Source organism: Sciurus carolinensis, chromosome 16 (assembly GCF_902686445.1).
Source record: "Sciurus carolinensis chromosome 16, mSciCar1.2, whole genome shotgun sequence".
Classification (NCBI taxonomy): Eukaryota; Metazoa; Chordata; class Mammalia; order Rodentia; family Sciuridae; genus Sciurus; species Sciurus carolinensis.
The window spans coordinates 5,625,987-5,647,404 of NC_062228.1; the positions used below are offsets into that span (position 1 = coordinate 5,625,987).

Genomic DNA, 21,418 nt, shown 5'->3' on the forward strand with positions numbered 1-21,418 from the left:
CCACCTCAGCTTATAGTGGCAAGCCACTAATAGTTGTTTGTATATGCCCTGTCACAGCTAACTAGAATAGAGATGATTCTGACCCAAGCTGGGCCAAAAGAAGGCTCACCTGCAGACCTGAAGTTTTGAACAGGAACAACCAGAGACATGACATGCATTCACCTGCTCATTCATTCAGCAGTTTGAAAAAAATTGTCTGTGTCCAGACACTTTTATAGGCAGTGGAGATGCCCCATTGACAAAGCAGTCTCTGCCCCCTGGGAGCTTTTACTCTCGAAATGTGCAAGATAATTGCAGATGGACTAAGTGCTACAAAGGGACTGAAGAATTTCCAAACTTCAAAAGGGGGGTTTCAAATCCAAGCTTGTACATGCCCTTATGCAGCAAGCCTGGAGTTCACGTGTTGAAGATGATGATGGGCACGGCAGGCGAAGGGGACCTGGGTCCTTGAGTGACCGTGTGGAGTGGAGCCCTCGCTTCTTCCCTGCAGGCACAGTTAGACTACAGTGAGAGTCAGAAACACACTTCCTGCACAAAACCACTGGGATCGCAGGGTTTCCTGTTACAGAGGCCAACCATGCTTACCATAAACATATACAGTTGTTCCACCCTTTCTGAGACTCTAAAAATTGCACTTTTTAAAATTACATTAACTGGAGTTACTCTCTACTAGTTGAAACTTTAGACCCTTAGCATCACTATCTGAGAGAATTTGATGAAAATATAAGCGTGAATGTACTTTGTAACATATAAAATGTTGTATTCCTATACGGAAATCTGGCAGCATACTTGTCTTCCTGAAGCACACCCACTGTCTGGAATTTTTATTGGGCAGGAAACAAAATCACATAAGCCTGACATAAGCTCATGCTGAAGTCAAGTTCTTCGTCTAGTCATTTCTAGCTTAGATTTCTTCTTAGACTCTTACAGCATCAACCCACTGAATTGCAATGGAAACTAAGAAAGCAATTATAAAGTTTATAATTTTCCTTTAAAAATAAGTGTTTAAATTTGAAAGAGTCCTGGGCGTCACAGGACTATTAGCGCTTAACTTCACCACTTCTCATGTTTATCAGCACACGATCAATCACACACTCCTTGGAGGATCCTGGGGGAATCTCTTCTCTGTGCTGCATCCTCAGGGGTCTTTCTTCTTTGACTGCTGGTCTCAAGAGCATCCAGCTAGTCTCTCACCCCCAGAGTGACCTTCCTCTTCTAATCTTCATGCTTCCTGAGAAGCCACAGCAAAGCCACATGGTTGGCCTTCAGACCACATGGAACAATCTTTACTCAGTCTCTCAACACTTACCAGCTGGATCACAACTGAGGACCAGACAGGCAGGAAAGCCAAGGACTTATCAGAGAGGTCACTCTCTTGGTTTTCTTCACCTGGTCCTCATTAATTTTTGTATCTCAGGGCTCGTTAGCCTTTGTGACTCCATTTTGTTCCTAGTGAAAACTCAGCAGTAAATGGCATGATTCATATGATCCTCTTTGTATCTATATGTGGTACCAGTGCAAAAGCAGCCCAGGGAGTCAAAACCTCCAACCTCTCTGAACCACCAAAATGAAATCCTCCCAGCCAGGGGTCTGTGTGTGGGGAGGGTCCACAGAGCAGCTCTCCAGAGTTCCACACTCCTGGTCAGGGGACAGAGATGGGCCTAGCAGGGAGAGCTTTGCGTGAGAATGTCCACCTTCCTTTCCTTTTAAGTCCTGGGTCCCTTCAGCAACAAAGTCTTGGCATCACTGCCGGCTCAGAGACCAGAACAGGTGGAGCTGGAGAAACAGGGGAACCAGGGACATGGGAAGACTAAGAACCCACAGAGACGTATCAGTCATCACTGGGGCTCACTCCTCCACCCATCCAGTCAGCCAGCAGCCATCATCCATTCCCCATCACCCCCAGAGCAACACTGCCTGAGCTGAGCACCTTCCATCAGCCCTGGGGGTACACAAAGACAGATGGAAGTCCAAATGAGGAAAGTGCCGGTGGGAGAGGAGTAGAGGTGACCCCGAAAGGCCTCTTGCGACGCGGGCACGTAGGGGCTGGGAAGGTCGGGGAGATGCAAGGCCAGAACCCGCGGCCCCAGCATAGGTGAAGGTGGACCAGCCACCTGAGCATCATAGAGAGGCCGACACCTCCCGGCTTCCTAGAGAGGCCCGGAAGTGGCTTCCGGAGGCCGGTCCGACGGCTCCGGCGCCGGCGGTGCGGGCCGCCCATCCTCGCGCCGTCCTCGGTCCGCACCGCTGTCGCCGCCACCGTGAGTGGGCCGGGGTCGGGAGGGCGGCCCGTGGGGACCCGGCCCGGGCGGGTGGGCCCAGCCCGAGGGGCGGGGGCGCCCTCTGGGTCTGACTCCAGGCGCGGCTGGCTGGGCCTTGGGTGTCGCCAAGGCCTCCGCGGCGACACGCCCAAGCTTGTCCCCGCGCCTCGCCCCTGTCGCCCCTTTTCATCGCACTTTGGGAAAGCGTGCGTTCTCTGTGCCAAACGCCCGGAGTCCCCATTCAAGGTGGCAGTGTGAGGTTCCCATTTAACATGAGTTAAAAAAATAAGCGTTAGAGTCAAGTAGAACCTGGTGGGCGAGCCACAGTCCCCAGGTCAGGGCTGCAGCCGGGTGGAGGTGAGGTAATGACCCAGCTGAGCAGGGCCTCCGCCCAACCCTAAGGCAGGGCCTTGAATCTTAAGAGTGGGGCAGACCCGGCTTCAAGCCCTGGATCCAGCTTCACCTCTTAGGACCTGTGTGGTGTGTGGACAAGTTCCTCCACTCTGAGCTGCTCCCTTATCACTGAAAAACTGAACTAGCTCCAGATTGTCTTCAAGCATAAATTGTGAGTCTTGGAAGCCCCTAGCTCGCCATAAATAATAAATGTAGCCATGGTTGCTGTTGTTTCCATTTTAGGAAGGAGGAGGCAAGATCAGAGAGGTTTAATGAGTTGCCCAGGGTCACACAGGGAGCTTGTGGAAGAGCCAGGATTTCCTGGTTGCCAGCCTAGGATCTCAACCCTGCATCACTAGTCTCTTCCTCATGGGAGATGAGGCAGCTCCTTCTTTCCCCTCCAGGAACTGCAGGGGCTCCTGTGGTGTTGTAGAATGTCCTGCCTGCGAAAGCACACACAGGACTCAGGTCAGCAGCAACTCAGTCCCCAGTACTTCAGGTCAGGGCTCTGCCCAGCCCCCAGGTGCTGCTTTGGTTTTGACATGAGCAGGGCAGCCAGGTGCACCTGGGTACCAGTGGTATGTGGAGTCCTGTGCTACCATTTACTAGGGGGGGACTTAGGGAGACTTGGAGTGACTGTGTCTCTGGGCCTTTTCTAATCTGTAAAAAGGGATCCACAAATTAGTACTCATCTCAGAGAGCTGTTATGGGCAGCAGGTGAAATCATTTGTGGACCCTAGCACAGTAAGTGCTGAGGAAATGGCAGCTGATACTGCTTAGATGTGTTCAGGTAGTAGGCACGATGACCTTGGGAGGGGAGTTCTCTGCACTTGGAAGTGTAATACTCTTCCTGGCAGATGTGGCAGATGGGGACATGTGGAAAGCCCACTTGTTCATCCCATTTACAGTCCTGGGCCTACAGTCTGCTAGATGCTCCCTGTCCCCACAGATACTCCAGCAAAAGTGTTCTGTGCTTGAGTGGAGTTAAATGGAAGTTTGGAAACATCTATAAAATGATGTACCTCCTTTTCTCATCAGTTTCGTGAAGAATCACAAGGACCTTTTGTGCAACAGATATCCAAATAAAGAGGGTTCCCATAGCTAACTGGACAAGAAGATTTGATACACCTAAGGTGATAACCCTGAATTAAAGAGAGCTGCCCAGCCACCCTCTGGGACATTCAGAGCAGTGTGTGCAAATACCATGTGTCATGAGCATACCGACCTTTCTCTTAATGCTGTGCCCTCTGTTCAGTTTCCTCCCAAATGTGTTTGGCCTTTTCGGTTTTATACTTCACATCCCTTTCATCTGTATTGGGTTTCTCTCTGTATCTCAGTCTACCTTGTTTTTGTTGCTTTGGTGGCATTATCTTAAGTAGATAAATTTCACCTCCTGCATGGAGTCTGAACAGCTGCATCTCTTAAGCCTTGTAGCTTCAACATGTTTTTCAGGTCTCAACACATAAGAACACAGTTATTTTACCTTTGGTCACTACCTGTGCAAAAATTTGAGACACCTGATCACAGGGTCACACTACCTGGAAGTGTTTTTGTCTTCCTCACCATGAATGCAATACTTTTTTGTTTTTTATGAAAGGGTCTGAAATTCCCTCTGATCTACCTACCCTGCTGCTACAGTGCTAATGGCACCTCAGTTTCCACATTGCTCTAAGCTGGAAGTGAGAGCGTTGTGATCTTGAATGCACAGAGATGCACAAGGATGGAAGATCAGTGCTCATAATCCAAGGTTCTTACTACTGATCCTTAGCATTTAATTAGGTCTTTGTAAATCTAAAGTACTCACAGTCATCTTTTATTAACTTCTTCTCCTAACTTCCCTGTGAGGTGTCAACTTTATTACCCTCACTTTGCCTTGGCATTATCAAGAGGTCAGGCAAATTTTAAATTTCATTTTTTCCTTGTTTGTAATTAGGAATCTTTTTTTCTTGATCATGTGCTTAACTTTAATCTGTTTCAGCTAAAATGACAGCTCAGGTCAAAAGTGACCCTCTCCCACCCAACAGGAAAGCAATTACTGAACAAAGCCACATTTTGGAAGAGCCTTCAAGCAGTTGCCATTAAAAGGCAGGTCTGAGTGCATGACCCTAGAATGAATCAGATGGAAACTAATTAATAAAACTGACTGAATAAAAACTATGGACACTCTTTTTCTCACTTCTGGCTTGTCATTCATGAAACTTTGAGGAGTGGGCGGTGTTTGAAAAACATGTTTGCTGAGGTCGTTTTGCGCTTGTCGATGTGGGGACCAGGAAGGAGGAGGCAGTTCCTTAATGTACCACGGAAGGTTTCACTGACCTGGAGGAGAAGCTGTTTTTCTTGCTGCTTGTCTTGCTAAATGCCTGCACTTTTCCTCACCTTTCTCTTCTGACCCTCCTAATCAGGTCAGTTATGCAAGTTCTTGCTTCAGATCACTCTGGAACTAGTTGGAAGATAATGAGGAGAAGCATCAATAGACTTGGCAAGTTTCTGAAGCATTAATAATCTGTAATTGCACGTTCCTGACTAACATACACATGAGCCATGATTGATCTGTGGCTGGGATGAGTCATTTTTAAAATAACAAGTGATTAGAAGTATTTCTGGTGGGATTTTTAAACCAGGCTCTTAGAGGCCTTATCCATTTCTGGATCCTTTTTGGTGGACTTCTGGTAGAGGTAGTGTGAGTATCTGTAACTTAACTGGCATCCTGTTAGCCAGATGCAGCTTTCCCAAAGCCCTCTGTGCCAGCTGACACCATCACCTTCCTCCAGCTTTGCCGGCCTCCCACTCTCACCTCTGCAAACCCTCTAAGTTAGGTCCTCAGGGCCTGTTCCCAGCCTCCCCCTCCTGTAGGGAAGGCTCTCTCCTCAGCAAGGATCAAGGTGATCCTGCTGGTTCCCTGCTGTCAACCTACAGAGGCTTCCCATTGTCTTCAGAATGGAGTTCAGATCCCCAGAAGGGACTGACCCAAGGCTGTCCTTCTGCCCCAGGATACAGCTTGGCACCAGCTTCATTTTGCACCCCAGTCGCTGGTGGCCCAATACAGCCTTTCCTGTGGCTCTTCTCTCCCTAACACCTCGTCTTTCCGATGTTTACAAAAGCCCCTTTCCATTAAGTTCAGAATGCAGGAGTGCTGTCTTATTGAGCCTTGTGTCGTTCTCACTCCATAACTGTACTTTTTAGGAGGTTAAATTAAAATGGCAACATCAAATGATACACCTAACACTGACTGCTGGACACTGCAGGGCCCTGCATAATTTGTGCCCATAATTGGTAGGATTTTACTCAACTGGATGTATTTGATGGTGTTCAGAATCATCCATAAATTCAGCAAATATTTGTTGAGCATCTTCTGTGCTCTGGGATGTGATAGGAACACCCCAGTGATAAAGACAGGCCTCAGATCTTGTGGAACTTATGTTCCATGGGAAGGAGAGCAATAATGTAGAAGTAAGTAGTTTTCTATAGGGAGATGTGCTGAGAAGGAAACAGCAGCATTTACGGCAAGGGGGAGCTCTGTTAGAAGGGGTGACTAGCAGCCTCTTTGAGGAGGTGACGTCTGAGCAGACCTTAATATTGAGAAAGCTACAGCCAGGCAAGGACCTGGAAGAGCTGTGTATCACACTGAGCTGAGAACAGGAAGCACTACTGAACTTGGAATCTTAAGGAAAGGAAAGCAAGTCCGTGGGATTGGAGCGTAGAGTACCATGTGGAGGAGGGGCGGCCGAGACCAGACCTGGAAGCGAAGTCTGGATTGAAATCAGTGACACAGTAAGATCTACTGTGTTTGTGAATAGTGTGTGTAATGAAGTCTTGTGGTTATGTTAAATAACACAATTGACTGCATTTGAGTTTATTGGTACTCAGAATCCAAATGGGAGCATTCTGCACTCAGAAGTGGGAAGTGGTGTAACTCAGTGGCAGAGGGGATTCCTAGCTTGTGAGGCCCTGGATCTGAGGTGCGGCACTGCATCAGCACAGAAGAGGAGCAGGCAGGCGGGCAGTCGACTGGAGGTGTTAATGATGGGCTGGTGCGTTGATCTCCATGGACTTTTTCCAAGTACAATTGGCAAATGCTTAGTGGGAACTTGGGGGCCCGACCCCCATCCTCCACACCATTTTGCTCCGTGTCCCTAACATGTCTCTCTCCTCTTCTGCATCCCCTCAATCTACCTAAACTGCCTCTTGGTGAACCCTGTCTTCGGTGTCTCACCAGCTGATTGCATGAACGATCTGACTAGCCTCATGGGCAATCTGAGACACTGCGCAGGCCTCCAGAAGAACTTGTGAAACTTGATAGCGCTGTGCTGTTGAGAGCCGCTCATGGCGTATCCCCAAAATGTAGATCCTGAAGAAAAGGAAATCTGAGAAATGGTGTCTGTAGGACACCCAAGCTAAGTCAGATGGCCCGGGCGTTTCAAGGGGGCATGTTTTGTCCGTCATCTCATTCAGAGCTCATAAACCTGTGAGCTTGTCATCAGCTCTACATCTGGATAAAGCAGCAGGCTCAGAGTGACTAACTGGTCCAAAGTCACACAACTAGAAAGGACCCCAAAGAACATTCCTTCCTCATTCAAAGTCCACGTTTTCAGGGTAAGGACATGGACTCCCGGCACAGCCCTCTATTGACTCCATGTCCTCTTGAGAAATTTGTTTAACTTCATTGTTCAAGGCCACTTCCAGGTACAGTGGCCACAGTTATGGACACCCAACTGGAACTGGGCAGTGATTGGCTCTTGGTTGCTTGCAGTCTCCCAACCATGCCTCTGAGCACCAGTGTTGACTTGGAGTGCGCCCTTGTGTTCACGTGCTTGTTCCCAGAGCCTTGAGGACTCTGTGCCTCCAGTTCTGGGTCCCTATGTGGAAGGAGTTGGGTAACCCCTTTTTTGTTTTTGCAAAAAGGGGGTCTTGGAGCCTGGAGAGGATTTTGCAGGGGACATAGATGAGGAGGGAAAGAAAAGCAGGACCCAAAGTTGTTCAACACTAGCACTGGAGTACCTGCAGGATTTCTGGGGTGGGAACATACTTTGCTACATAAAGGAGTTTTTTCCTCATTTTTAAAATAAGTGTAGGACTAAAACCGTATTAAGCAAACCCTGCAGCAGTATGCCATTTTCAACAAAAGATGTCTGGAAGCTTTCTTTAGAGTTCTGTCTTTGATTTTTATGGTACATGGGGGAGAAGTGCTTCTCCCTACCAAATCTGAATGACTTCTTTTCCAAAAGGCTCTAATTCCAAGAATTAACAGTCATGTCTTACATCTGAAAAGTGCTCTGTGGTTCTCAAAGCACCCCCAGGTGTGTTATCCTATTTCACCTTCCTTTTGGCCTTGTCAGGTAAGCAGGGCAGAAATTACTGTCCCCATGTTTTAAGTAAAGAAATTTGAAGCCAAAGAAGTAAAGAGAGGGGTGGCTAATGTCACACAGCTGGGACTAGCACCCAGGTCTGAGTGTCTCACACTACTAGATCATACTGCCTTTTAGGGGTTGTTCTGGTTTTGTTTATCTGTTTCAGTGCTGGGGATCAAATCCAGAGCCTAGTGCATACAAGGCAGAGCACTCTACCACTGAGCTACAGCCCCAGCCCCCTTTTTGTTCTTGTAACTCTAAATTAGGGTGAACCATGCTTGCATCTGGGTCATAATAATTGTCATACTTATTCTTTTAGGTCCAGTTACCTTTTGACTGCCACATATGGACTCCCAGAGATCTCCAAAGGAAACCGTCCTCATTACAGGAGGGGGCGGCTATTTTGGCTTCCGGTCAGTTCATGTACAAAACACGCCTGTTGAATTACTTTACTGATAGTCATTGGAAACAGAATGACTTTTGATTCTGACATCAACACAGTGTAGACTTTTGACTGTTCATATGTGTTGAACCAGAAATGAACTATATTGCTTATTGCCTGATGTTGAATATGAGAACCACAGGCATGTCCCACTTCAGGAAAAATTCTTTATAAAGCCAGTAAATTGGGGAGCAGTGACATCACCAAAAATTATTTTTAAGTAATAGCCCTTCTTTCACAGCTGTGTCATTGTAATTTGAGTAGAGGATTCTCACTTTTTAAGTTTTAAATAAATAAGACATACCAAAGGACATGTGAAAGCCAGGGACTCGGGGTGAGTCGAGAAAACTTGGATTGGCCACCTTGGTTGGTCCAGCACAGGGTGACTTGATCTAACTCTTCATTTTGCTCATTTCAGCCTCGGCTGTGTTCTGAACCAGAAGGGAGTCCGTGTGATTCTGTTTGACGTCCACAGGCCTGCTCAGGCCATTCCAGAAGGAGTCAAGTTCATATGCGGAGACATCCGCCGCCTCTCCGAGGTGGAGAGGGCCTTCCGGGGTGCGGCTGTGGCGTGTGTGTTCCATGTGTGTTCTTATGGTATGTCAGGGCGGGAACAGCTGAACCAGCCCCTGATCGAGGAGATCAACGTGGGTGGTACCGACAACATCCTCCGAGCCTGCCGGAGGAGAGGGGTGCCCTGATTAGTTTACACCAGCACCTTCAATGTCGTCTTCGGAGGTCAAGTCATCAGGAATGGGGATGAGTCTCTGCCATACCTGCCTCTTCACCTGCACCCTGATCACTACTCTCGGACCAAATCTATCGCAGAGAAGAAGGTGCTGGAGGCAAACGGTTCCGTCCTGGAAAGAGCCGATGGCGTCTTAAGAACCTGTGCTTTGAGGCCAGCGGGCATTTATGGGCCTGGAGAGCAAAGGCACCTTCCCCGGATAGTGAGCTACATTGAGAGGGGCCTGTTCAGGTTCGTGTACGGGGACCCCAGCAGCCTGGTGGAGTTCGTCCACGTGGATAACTTGGTGCAGGCCCATGTTCTGGCCTCAGAGGCACTGACGGCTGACAAGGACCACATCGCCTCTGGACAGCCCTACTTCATCTCAGATGGCCGGCCCGTGAACAACTTCGAGTTCTTCCGGCCCTTGGTGGAGGGCCTGGGCTACACCTTCCCCTCCACCCGCCTGCCGCTGACCCTCGTCTACTGCTTTGCTTTCCTGACGGAGCTGATCCACTTCATCTTGGGTCGACTCTACGACTTCCAGCCCTTCCTCACCCGCACTGAAGTTTATAAAACTGGTGTCACACATTACTTCAGCTTAGAGAAAGCCAGGCGAGAGCTGGGGTATGAGCCCCAGCCATTCGACCTACGGGAAGTGGTGGAGTGGTTTAAGGCCCGGGGTCACGGCAGAAGTCCTGGAGACCAAGACTCCGAGTGCCTTGTTTGGGGTGGACTGCTGGCCCTCCTCTTGGTCATGTCCATGCTCACCTGGCTGCCCTCTCTGATTCTGTCGGCATGAGGGAAGAACTGGACACAGGAGCAGGGCGCACCTGGGGGATGGAGTTCAGAAGTGGGGCTTCAGGACATGCAGAGTTCTCTGGTGCCACCCTGCGGCCCTTGGGTTACTATTGAGAATAGGTTCTTGCACTACATATTTCTAACTTCTTTGCAGTGATGCTGCTGGGAGAAGAGAAGCAGCGGAGGTAAACTAGGAGTGTGGCTTCTGGGGTCCCTTATCCAGTGCCAGTCCTGGAGCCACAGGGAGGCTTCATGGCTGGGAACGTGGCACCCGAGAATCTCAGAGGCCAGGGTGCACTGATTTCTGTTTCGTACAGTCTGCAGGTACCTAAAATGGACTGCATTTCTGACTGGTACGGGAATGGCCAAACACTAACAGACTTGAAAAAGTGAAGAACACCAAGTTAGGCGAGAATCCTGACAGACCGAGCCTCGGGAGGCCACTGTTGCGGGAGGCAGCAGCCAAGCGCAGCTTGAGTCATAGGAACTTTTGCCCTTCCTGAGATAAGGACATTACCCCTGTGTGCCCACGTGGTCGTGTTGATGCTTAAGTAAGGAGACCTTTGTCCTGCCTCGCAGGATTCTTTTGAAGATTGAATTAGACAAAGCATACAAAATACTGCTGAACACACATAAGCTATTTATAGCATTGATGGTGAACATTCTTTATGAGGGTTTTCTTTCTCAGAGTGTTGTCTCTAGAGGGGCAACACTCTGTTGTTAGTGAACTTTCTGGAATGTCTTTGGGTGTGCCTTCAGAGCCCACATCAATAGGTGCTCAGTGTTCATAAAGGGCTGGCGTCCCAGGATAGACTGAAGTTTAGCAAACAGCTCAGATCTGATGATTAAGGAAGGTGATCAAGCTGACGGTGTTATTTTAATTTTAAAATGTAGCATGACTCTGCTTCAGTGGCTTTCTTACTGGGGAGAACATTGGCTCTCTGAAGGCCACCTCCTCAGAGGGACAATGGCAGCATTCTCTGCCCACCCACAAGGACCACCGTGGAAGATGTTCAAGTCACACAGTGGCCTAGGAACCAGGGTAGGAAGAGGACAGAGTCTCCCTGTGCCGGGCTCTCTTCCCCGAAGGACAGTACTGGAGCACGGACGTCTCCATCACTGAGCGCAGCTACGCTAGGCCTCTCTGGGAGTGGTTAAGAATACAAACATGCACGGCCCTGACACGTGCCGCCCGAGTGATTTGGAGAAAACCCTGCATGTGGTCTCAGAAGACTTGCACTGGGAATGTTCTGTGTGACCCTCACCAAGCACCCGAGCACTTCAGAACTTGGAGCTGAGGCAACACACGTGCCCCTTCTGCAAACTCCTCCCGGCCAGAGGCCTCGCGGGTTTGTGTGAGCATGAGACAACCTGTGGTGAATGTTTAATACACAAACTGTGACACAGACGTGAGGCGATGTCTTACTCATTTCCTGGATGATGGTGCTCGCACCTCGTGTATCCTGAGGAAGTGCTGGCTTTAGTCTCGAGTGACACCTGTGAGCACCCGCAGCTTGTCTAATGCTCAGGGTGCCCTGGGGCAGGTTTCTCTGCCTTCTGCACACTCTCAGGCTCCGGTGAACAGCGTGTCCACGTGAGGTGACGGGTGCCGATTCACAGGCAAGCCCAGGACAGCATACCCATTGTCTTTGAGAGGCAGACTGACCTTGAAAACCGGTTTCAGTGACACCCTTCAGAAGAGCCATGGGTGTCTCAGTTTTCTCAGACCAAGCACACCAAGCAGAGTGAGTCTTCGTTGGTTGGCTGTGGGAGTTTCTCCCGTTCATTATTTAAGTGAAATTCATGATCAGTGTGTGGGCTTTATTGTCAGCCTGGTGTTTTACTCAGCTTTTTTCATTGCTGGGACCAAGAGACCTGACAGGAACAATTAAAGCAGGAGAAGTTTATTGCGGGTTCATGGTTTCAGAGGTCTTAGTTCACAGACGGCCAACCTCATTGCTCTGGGCATGACAGAGGAAGCAGCTCAGGACATGGCAATCAGGAAGCCGGGAGAGCTGCACTCACCAAGGACAAAGCATAAATCCCAAAGCCACACCCTGCCCACCTACAGCTGCCACCCAGTTAATCTGAATCAGGGGGATTAACACAGTGATTGGATGAAGGGCCTCATCGACCAGTGATTTCACCTTTAAACTTTCTTGCATGACTCACACACGCTTCTGGGGGACACCTCAGATCTAAACCATAACGCCTGGTATGTGACGTGCCTGGGCACCCCAAACACTGGACACCACTGTCTACTCCCTCCTCGAAGCACAGTTTATTTACATTTTAAAACTCACACTCTCTCCTCCTATTAGTTTTCTATTATTATATAACAAATTACCCTTTACCTTCAGCCTCTGTAGGACAGGAATTCAGATGCCACTTACCTGGGTAGCTCTTCCTTAGGGTCTCCCATGAGGGTCATCTCATGAGATTGCCTGAAAGTTTGACCAAAGCTGGGGGACCCACTCCAGAATGGGGCATCCCGTGACTGTTGGCAGGAGGCCCCCTTCTCATCCTAACAACATGGTGTCTGGTCTCCCTCCACAGTGATCCAAGAGGGCCAGGTGGAAGCCACACTTTCATTCCTGGCCTCAGATGTCACACGCCATCACTCTGCAGTGTATTGGTTACATGGATCAGTCCTGTGCTGTGTGGGAGGGACATACACAAAGGTGTGCATTTGCCACAAGGTGGGGGCTGCTGGGATCCCCATGGAGGCCGGACTCTTGGCCCCACTGAGCCCTTCTCCTGTTCCCAGGAAAGGTAGCCCACCTCGACAGCTACCTGGTTTCCTCAGCCTGCTTTCTGCCACTGGAATTTTAGAGGCCCGAAGACCACGTCACGATTTTGTGCCGTAGCTCTTTCAGTCCAAGCTGGCAGTGTCGCTGCAAGTGTGATTACTTTGAGCACTTTGTGTCCTGCGAGCCCTACTGCAGTTCACGCCATCACACGAAGGCTTCTCTCAGACCTCTTGGAGCTTCTGTTGGGACAGCTGAGGGACAGTGCCCTTATGCTTCTGAAAAGTCTTATGGAGCCTTCTAGTCTGCGTGGGCCTCTCAGGAACCACCTGAGACCACCACTTCTGAGGTCTCAGAAGATGTCATAGCCACAGACTCAGCCATGCACTGTCACTTCCACAGTGCCATGCTTTATGCAGGCTTGATGGGTTTGAGAGGGGACTAAACAAGGACATGGACACCAGGAGCGGGGCCACTGGAGGCCAGGGTGGCACCTGCCTGCCCCCCTCCCTGAGCTTGCTTCCTTCCTCTGAGGGCGAATGCCCCTCTGGCACAGAGGCCATTTACTACCGCTAACCTTGAAGACTGGGGAAAACAGCCAACCCACGCTAAGACTAGAGGAGGTCTAGTCAGTAACTGAGATCATTCTGCATGGTACAGTGGGAACACCAAGTGCTACGGGGTGTTCAGGGACGGGGAGGGATGTGAGCTCAGATGAAAGCTGATGGCTTCACAGGACCCACTCTGTTTCCTCCACAGCTCAGGAGATGTGCACTTAAGGAATTCCATTGGCCCAGGGCTTCAGCTGCCATCCGGTTCCTCGGCTTGGACTAGCTCACCCAAACCTGCACAGGGCAATGCGAGAAGGGAGCGGGCTGGAGGGCTGTCAGAAAACCTTGTTGGATTCCCTCGGTGCTCTTTCTAGTCACAGGGGCAAAAGGCGCTGCACTGTGAACACTAGCAGTTACGGGAAGCCCCAGGAACCGATTCCAGCACCGGTTCACCTAGGCGAGGACGATTCTCAAGCCCGTGGTCTAGACCAGGTTGTGTTCCAGAAGAGTCACCACACACAGTATTTGTGAGGCTGCCGGTGTTGCGTAGTCAGAGGCTTACTTGCATTACTAACAACCAAACGGGCATCTCCTGCCTTACATGCCTTTCCAGACCCCCTGTCCACCCAGCCTCACAGACGTGGGGACGACAGCCTGCAGATTTTGCTTGTGGCCTCAGTGCCCTGTGCACCCAGGGCCATGGGGACAATGGGGCCCCTTTTGGTTGTCCCTGGAAGCCAACACCACACTGTGCATCTTATTAAAACCCTGTTTGCTAGCATCCCTTGCTTTGGAGGTGACACCCTGCACACCTTTTGATGACAAAGCCCATATCCAGCCCTTCTTTCCCCAGGAAAGAAACGGTATCCTCCAGGCCTAGCCAGTCAGAAGACACCCACCATCCTGACCTCAGTCATCGGGCCCAGAGGGGCCAGTCGGCATCCTCCAAGCGTTCTCCCCAGTCACCTAGAGAAGTTCTTGCTGCTGGGTGGCTTTGTTGGGAGGATGGGCGTTCGCGGCTGCTGCAGTCCTCCTACCCTGACAGAGGACGGGCCTCCGTGTTAAGAGAGTGCAGAAGTGTTGGCAGGAGAAGGTCCTGGCTGACATCCCTGCAGTCCCACGACCCTGCCCACCGCAGCTGCTTCATCCACAGTCATCCTGCCATGTGAGTGGCAGAACATTTTCCGTTCTGGTTGAGGTGCTTTGAGTTGGGTTTATCTCCAGGAATTGGTAAAGTCCCAGCTTAGGGTCTCCACGGTCCATAAGCACCTGGGCACAAGGGAGCACACCCTAACCCTGGTACCCTAACCCGGTCACTCTCCGCTGGTCTCTGATTCCTTCCTTACAAAAGGGACCTTCTTTTGACCTCTGGTTAACTGAACATTTGCTTGAGTGCTTCCAGAATCAGGTTAATTTCCTTTCTTCTAATCATGTTTATTTGAATCTTATATATTCCAATCATGTACATTTGGGCTCAACACATCTTTAGGCAGTCTCTCAAACTCTAATTCCATGAGGAAGTTAACCAAGCAGCGCAGACGCCTCATCGGGAAGGCTGTCTTGTCTGCTCTTGTATCCAGAGAACACAGAAGATCCTCCTTCTGCCCAGTACCTGCTGCTGACTGGGTGGATGAGTCTAACCACCAGGGCTCTTACCCGAGGTACAGTTGACTTCGTAATTATCCTTTTCCTTTAAACCTGTGGTTCTACCTAATAAACACACTTAAGGTGCAAGTTAAAAATACAGACTCCAGAGAGCTGACATCCACCCTAAAAGGCAGAGAAGGAGACTCTGGGGTTGGTCCTTCACTGTAACACCAGGAGGAGGACCATAACCAAACCAGGATTTCAGAACTCCTTATGCTATGTCTTACTACCAAAAAAGATCTGTACTCCGACTCCAAACTGCTCCCCTGGCTGTCCTGATTCAAAAAGCCTGCGTCGGCCGGGAATCCCATGCAGGTGCTTTTCCTCTTCCAACCGCGGGAAGTGCTGCTGGATACCACACACGTGCTCCCTGCAGAATGCTAAGTACAAGCCTCCTGAGTCTGTGTGGCTCTTCCCTTTGAGTGTGTGGCTTAGCAGGTGCCACGTATATGAAGGGGAGGAAGGACCTTAGAGTCAAGTGACCTCCCTCAAGCCAGCATTTTTCGAAGGGCCTGATTCTCTGTGGCCCGAGAAGCAAGCCTCGTCCCTGCACTGACTTTTCCAGCCATCCCAGAGCCTTCGTCCTTTGACCAAAGGTTTTGTTTGTTTGTTTGCTTTTGCAAACCCATGTGGTCCAACCTGGTTACCTGATATTTCAGCACATTCAGTCATTGGCTAAGGAAAATCTAACCAGAAATGGGTTATCCTCCTGTAATTTAGGACCCACGTATACCAGGGAAAATACCTTTGTCACTGAACTCAAGTCATCAAGTCATTATGGACCCAGACCACATCTAGAAAGAAATTATAAGTAGCAAAGTGATTGGGACAAGTGTCTGAAAACCCACAAGGAATTTGCCTGCAGTAATTTACAATGTTTATTTTTAACAAGGCTGGTTAAAGCATGCCAGTAATTAAAGAACTCTACATTACTAATATATGAGTTTTTAATCCTAGCAAACATTTTTAGGTATCTTTTTTCCCCATTGGAGCCTTTTTTCTTCTAGTGGAGACTGGTTACAGATCTAAAAGTAAATGTTCACACACGTGTATATGTACACATACATACACACAAAAAAAATTTTTTAACGTACGAATGCATCTTTATGTTCTCCTAACAGTCCCTAGAAGTTAGTGTCTTAAATAGCTAACATGGGCCATTCTGAAATATTGGCCAGTTTTCAAGAAGTCTTACTGTTGCTGGGACACCAAGTTCTAGGCACGGGAATTTTCTCTACATGCTCAGCATGAGGGTAGCAATAGATAACCTGTCACCCCAGTCAGCTAAATTACTCAGGTGACTCAGATTATTCTTAATAGTTAATTGCTGCTGTTTTTGAGAGCTTGCTCTTTATGACCTTCTCTAAATTTCTTAGGCCCATTTAGTTTTCTCCATATTTTAAGAGATAGGTACATTATCATCGCTCGTTCACACGGGAGGAAACTGAGGCTTGGGGAGGTACCTTGCCCAAGGTCATCCAAAGTTACCCAGCTAGCAAGTGACCAAAGCTTAGATCTGGGCCAGGTCCAATTGACTGCAAAGGCCAAACTCAGTTAACTATGGTGTAGGAGGTGGCTTTATTGTTTTAGCCAAACACCATTCAAAGCCAAATGTCTCACAGGCTGCATTGGCAATTAAAATAAGCTGTTGTAAAAGATGAATAACTATCAACAGTAACTTTTGCTCCACAAACTCATCCTAAGTTATATCAACAAAGCATTGTTTTACAGTGTATTCGGGGGGAATCAGTCTACTGAAATCCATTTATTCTGTGGATGTTCTGGTGTGTTGGAGCCCTGGGGAGCAGCCCGGAAGACCTCCCCAAGGACACTTGACTTGGTTTTATGCCCAATCACATCCTGACATTGGCAGTATTGCACGTGTTCTAATCTCCTTCCTGAATCAGGTTCTTGGGCACAGAGCCCAGGTGTGACTTGGGGCAGGTAGTGCCTCCTCTGCAGTCTCTCACACTGTTCTAGATGTGGAGCACAGACCTACAGAAAAACCTGCCCAAGGAAAGGAATTGCCAAGTCCAACTCCCAGAGCTGCCCCAAGATGCTTAAATTCTCCCCCTGAAAGGTGCGGTTTTCCCGACACAAGCGTAGCCAGTGTCTCGGCCCTGGGAGCACCCTGGGCTTTCACCCCCGCATCCATTGGCAGGGGATGGTCATGTGCGCGGGCAGCTCCTTAGGGCCCTCTGGGAGCCATCTCTTATTTGCACGTGACTCTGAGCCACAGTGCTCTTCATCTGAGAGTGGAGGTAATGCATTCCCTACTCGTCTCCTGGGGGACTTGTGTGGACAAAATGGCACCGAGGCCCTCTGTGACCTGCAAGGCACCGTGCACACGGGTCCTTAATTACAAATAGCTCCTCTGGGAGAGGTGGCAGGGTACGGGGGGAGCAAGGCCTGCTAGCGGAGGTTGAGGCCGGTACCTGGACTGTTCAGTGAGCAGCTGGTGGCCGAGGACTGCAGTGTAATGAGAAGGCATCATCCTGGGCTGGGCAGGGAGCAAGGGTTCCAAGGAAAGCTCTCGTTGATTCACTGCTATGTAGCAGGTACCGGGGTGTTTACTGTGGCCTCAAATACCCCAAGGCAAACAGGTTTTGAGCTGTAAACTAAAAGTGGGAACTTACTTTCTTCTCTATTTTTTGATGCAGCAGAGATCATATTAGAAAAATGGGCATCTGTGTCTTCCTGTTCACAAGGGTGTGTCTTTGTTTTAAAGTCAACCCTAAAATGACCTGTTGGTCAGACTCTTACTTCTATACACTTGGAATGCTTCTTTAATTGTTTTAAGATTTAATTACAGTCAGTAACTGCCCACATTTATAGAGCACAAAGTGATATTTTAACACATGTACAATGTATAAGATCAGATCAGGGTAACTGGCAGATCCATCACCTCAAACATTAATCATTTCTTTGTGCTGGGAGCATTTTAGATACTCCCCCTTAGCTATTTTGAAATACACAGGTAAATATTGACAACCCTGGTCACTGGCCTGTGCCATAGAATGGCAGAAGCGGTTTCTCCTGTCCAACACTCTTCCTGAACCTGTTGGCTCCCCTCCCTGCATCCCTTCTCCCCACCTTCCCAGCCTCTGTACCCACTGGTGAGAGTGTGTGTTTGGTTTAGTTTACTTTGGATGGTCTGCCTGCAGCACCGGGGATAGAACCCAGGCCCTCGTGCATGCTAGGCAAGTGCTCTACCACTGAGTCGTATCCCCACCAGCACCCCTTTTGCTTTTTTACTTGAGACAGGGTCTGGCTAGTTGCCCAGGCTGGCCTTGAACTTGAGATCCTCCTGCTTCAGCCTCCCAGGTAGCCAGGATGACAGGCATGAGCCACCACTGCAGCTTCCAGTAGCCACTAGTCTACTCGCTCTGTCTGAGATCAACATGTAGTGTTTGCTTTGTATCCGCCTTGCATTTGTTAACACAATGTCCTCCAGTGCTACCACGTGGCCACACCTGTCAGGATTCCACTGGTTACGGCTGAACACCATCCATTCTGTATCGCACACTGCGTTCTTTCTCCATTCTCCATGGACACCTGGAGAACACCTCTTTTTAATTCCTTTAGATTTTAAAGTCACTCAGTAAGATGTGTGCCTCTCCTTGTAGAAGGCTAAAGCCCTGCAGGTGAGTCCAGAGACCCCTGCTGCCACATCCCGCAGCTGTTTGTTGTGCACGTTCGTGTGGAAAGCAGGGCCCCGTGCCCGTCTCTCCACGTCGCTGCCCCCACTCCACATTTCCTTCTGCCACTTCCCTCCCCCATTCAGTCGTAGGTCGTGCTGCCCTGCGGATGTTAGCATGATGCTCCTCTTTGCTGATGCAGGAGGTGTGACCCTGGGTCCCAATGTTCCCAGGACAGCTCCAGTTTCATGCCTACAGTTCGAGCCTCATTTTTCTTAGTGTCCCCTTTTCATTCTCAAGTGGGTCCCATTTTTGTATGATAAATTATACGGTCACTCTGTATGGATGATGGTACAAAACAAAGAATTAAACATCTTTTTCTATAATATGTGTGTTAGAAGTTATTGTAAACAGGCTTTGAGGAAGAATTTTACTTTGTGCATGTGCAGTGGAATACAGGGTGAAATTCTAAAGTCTAGATTAGGGTTCTTTGGGGGTTTTGCCTGTTTTGGACAACAGTACTACCAACACTCTGGTACACGTCTTTCTGTGCACATATGTGTGCTTTTGTATCAGGCATATATTTAGGAGCTGGGTCTTAAAAGTGTGCATGTTTAACTTGGTAGCGGGTCTGTGGATTTATGCCAATTTACCCCACAGTCAGCGTGCCAGGTGTTGCACAGTCTTGCCCCCATTTGCTGTCAGGCTTTTAGGTCTTCCCCACTCCAGTAAGCACACAGTAGCCCCTGGAGGCCTTGTCCTCTGGCCCTTGTGAACGAGTGGCACCTTCTCTGCCTCCCAGCCGTCAGGACGGGCTCTCACAGGGCTTGTTCATGAAGCAAGGCCACTTCTTCCCACTGGATGGTCTGTCTTGCTGACTTGGAAAGATGGCGTCAAGCCTTGACTGAATCTCTTCACTTCTTATATGTCACCACAAATGCCTCCTTCCACGCTACAGTGCGCCTGCCGATCACGACTTTCGATGGAGTCAAACTCAGCAGTCTCCCCCAGGGTTAGGTTTTGCTGTTCTGCTTGAGCAGCCTTCCCCTGCTCCAAGGTTTGTTGACCTCGAAACTTTGCCTTTCTTTCCTTTTTGGCTTATAATCCTCAGGGCTGGATCTGTACGTGTGGTGTGAGGTAGGGATTAGATTTCAAGTCATGAGTGATACTAAAATAAATCTGCTCAATGGACACAACACAGGCAAGATCGGTGGTCAGTGTCCACAAGGCAATGCTCAACTGAACCCCCGCAGGCACAATTTGCATTTCTGAGGACAGGAGTCAGTTGAGTTACTTGGACAATGAGAGGGGTAGAGACCCTATGGAACCAGGCAACTGGCTGCCCTTTGCCTGTGTATGCCTTGTGTGCCTTGTTCCTTCAATTCTCCTTTGTTCCAGCTGGAATGTGTTATGGGTCCCCTTGAAGATCAGCCAGTTAGACAGAATTTTTGACACATGCTCCTTTTATATCTTTGGAGCTCTGGCTGCTTCCGTTCTTTTCAAATGATCGTGTCACAGCTCTGGTTTCTTCTGTGCTTGTTGCTGCTCCATCTTCCAATGCAGGTTTGTGACAGGCCTCTCTGAAGTCTTGGGGTGGGCTGATGGGTTGCTGGTGGCTGGGCCAAGGTAGAACAGTTGTAGGACACACAGCAAGGCTTCCGTGTACCGGGGACTGTGGCTGTGGCCAACAGCCCCAGCCACACCATCACTGTTCTGAGAAATGCACTTACACCAACCTCAATGCTCCTTCTAGCCCTAAACAGTCTCCCAAAATAGATAAAGAGGCACATATCCCTTTTCTAAATATGGGTTTCTACATAGAGTGATTTTTGCCAAAAGAGAAACCTGTAACCAAGAAAAAAGTGTGATAAATGGAATAGGAAATGAATGGTACCTATCTCATATCTGAATTATTTCATGGTTTCATTAGGGAGCATAAAAAGCAAACAGCAGTTTAAAAAACAAAACAGTCTGGACAGATTACTGCATTCATTCAGTCCAAATTTTATTTTTTAAAATGTGATACAGCCATTTAATTTTCACATCAACAACAGCCAACATCTGGGTGACTCATTCACATAATTCTTTTTGTACACACAAGCACATATAAAAAATAAATTAAGCTTTAATAAGGAAACAAGTTTACAAATGCAGCTTTGTAAAGCATAGCAAAAAGTAAGAAATGTGGAAATTTCTGAGAAAAATGGTATTACTGTGTAATCTGGCTCCTCAATGAAATATTTTGGTCAATTAAAATCCTAGAACAGATGTGGGGGAAAAGGTACACTCATACATTGCTGGTGGGGTGCAGCCACTCTGGAAAGCAGTATGGAGATTTCTCAGAAAACTTGGAATGGACCCACCATTTGACCCAGTTATCCCACTCCTCAGCCTATACCCCAAAGGACTTAAAATCAGCGTACTACAGAGATACAGCCACATCAATGTTCATAGCTGCTCAATTCACAATAGTCAGACTGTGGAACCAACCTAGATGTCCTTCAATTGATGAATGGATAAAGAAACTGTGGTATATATATACAATGGAATATTACTCAGCTATAAAGAATAATAAAATTATGGCATTTGCAGGCAAATAGATGAAATTGGAGAATATCATGCTAAGTGAGATAAGCCAACCCAAAAAAACCAAAGACCAAATGTTTTCTCTGATAAGTGGATAATGATGATACATAGTGGGGTATGGGGAGGGAAGAATGGAGGAAGGATGGATTGTGTAGAGGAAAATGAGGGGTGGAGAGGGGACAGGGGGAAGGAAAGATAATGGAATGAGACAAACATCATTACCCTATGCACATGTATGATTACACAAACGGTGTGACTCTACTTTGTGTACAACCAG

The 21,418-nt window shown here is 48.6% G+C and overlaps 1 protein-coding gene across 1 annotated transcript; it reads left to right on the plus strand.

Moving 5' to 3' along the window:
• Positions 1–2,184: 2,184 nt before the first annotated feature.
• Positions 2,185–11,933, plus strand: Sdr42e1 (short chain dehydrogenase/reductase family 42E, member 1). The gene is given in 3 exon segments (XM_047529460.1): positions 2,185–2,261; positions 8,322–8,415; positions 8,863–11,933. Coding segments are annotated over 2 exon segments (1,179 nt in total). The 5' UTR covers positions 2,185–2,261; positions 8,322–8,347; the 3' UTR covers positions 9,974–11,933.
• The last annotated feature ends 9,485 nt before the right edge of the window (positions 11,934–21,418 follow it).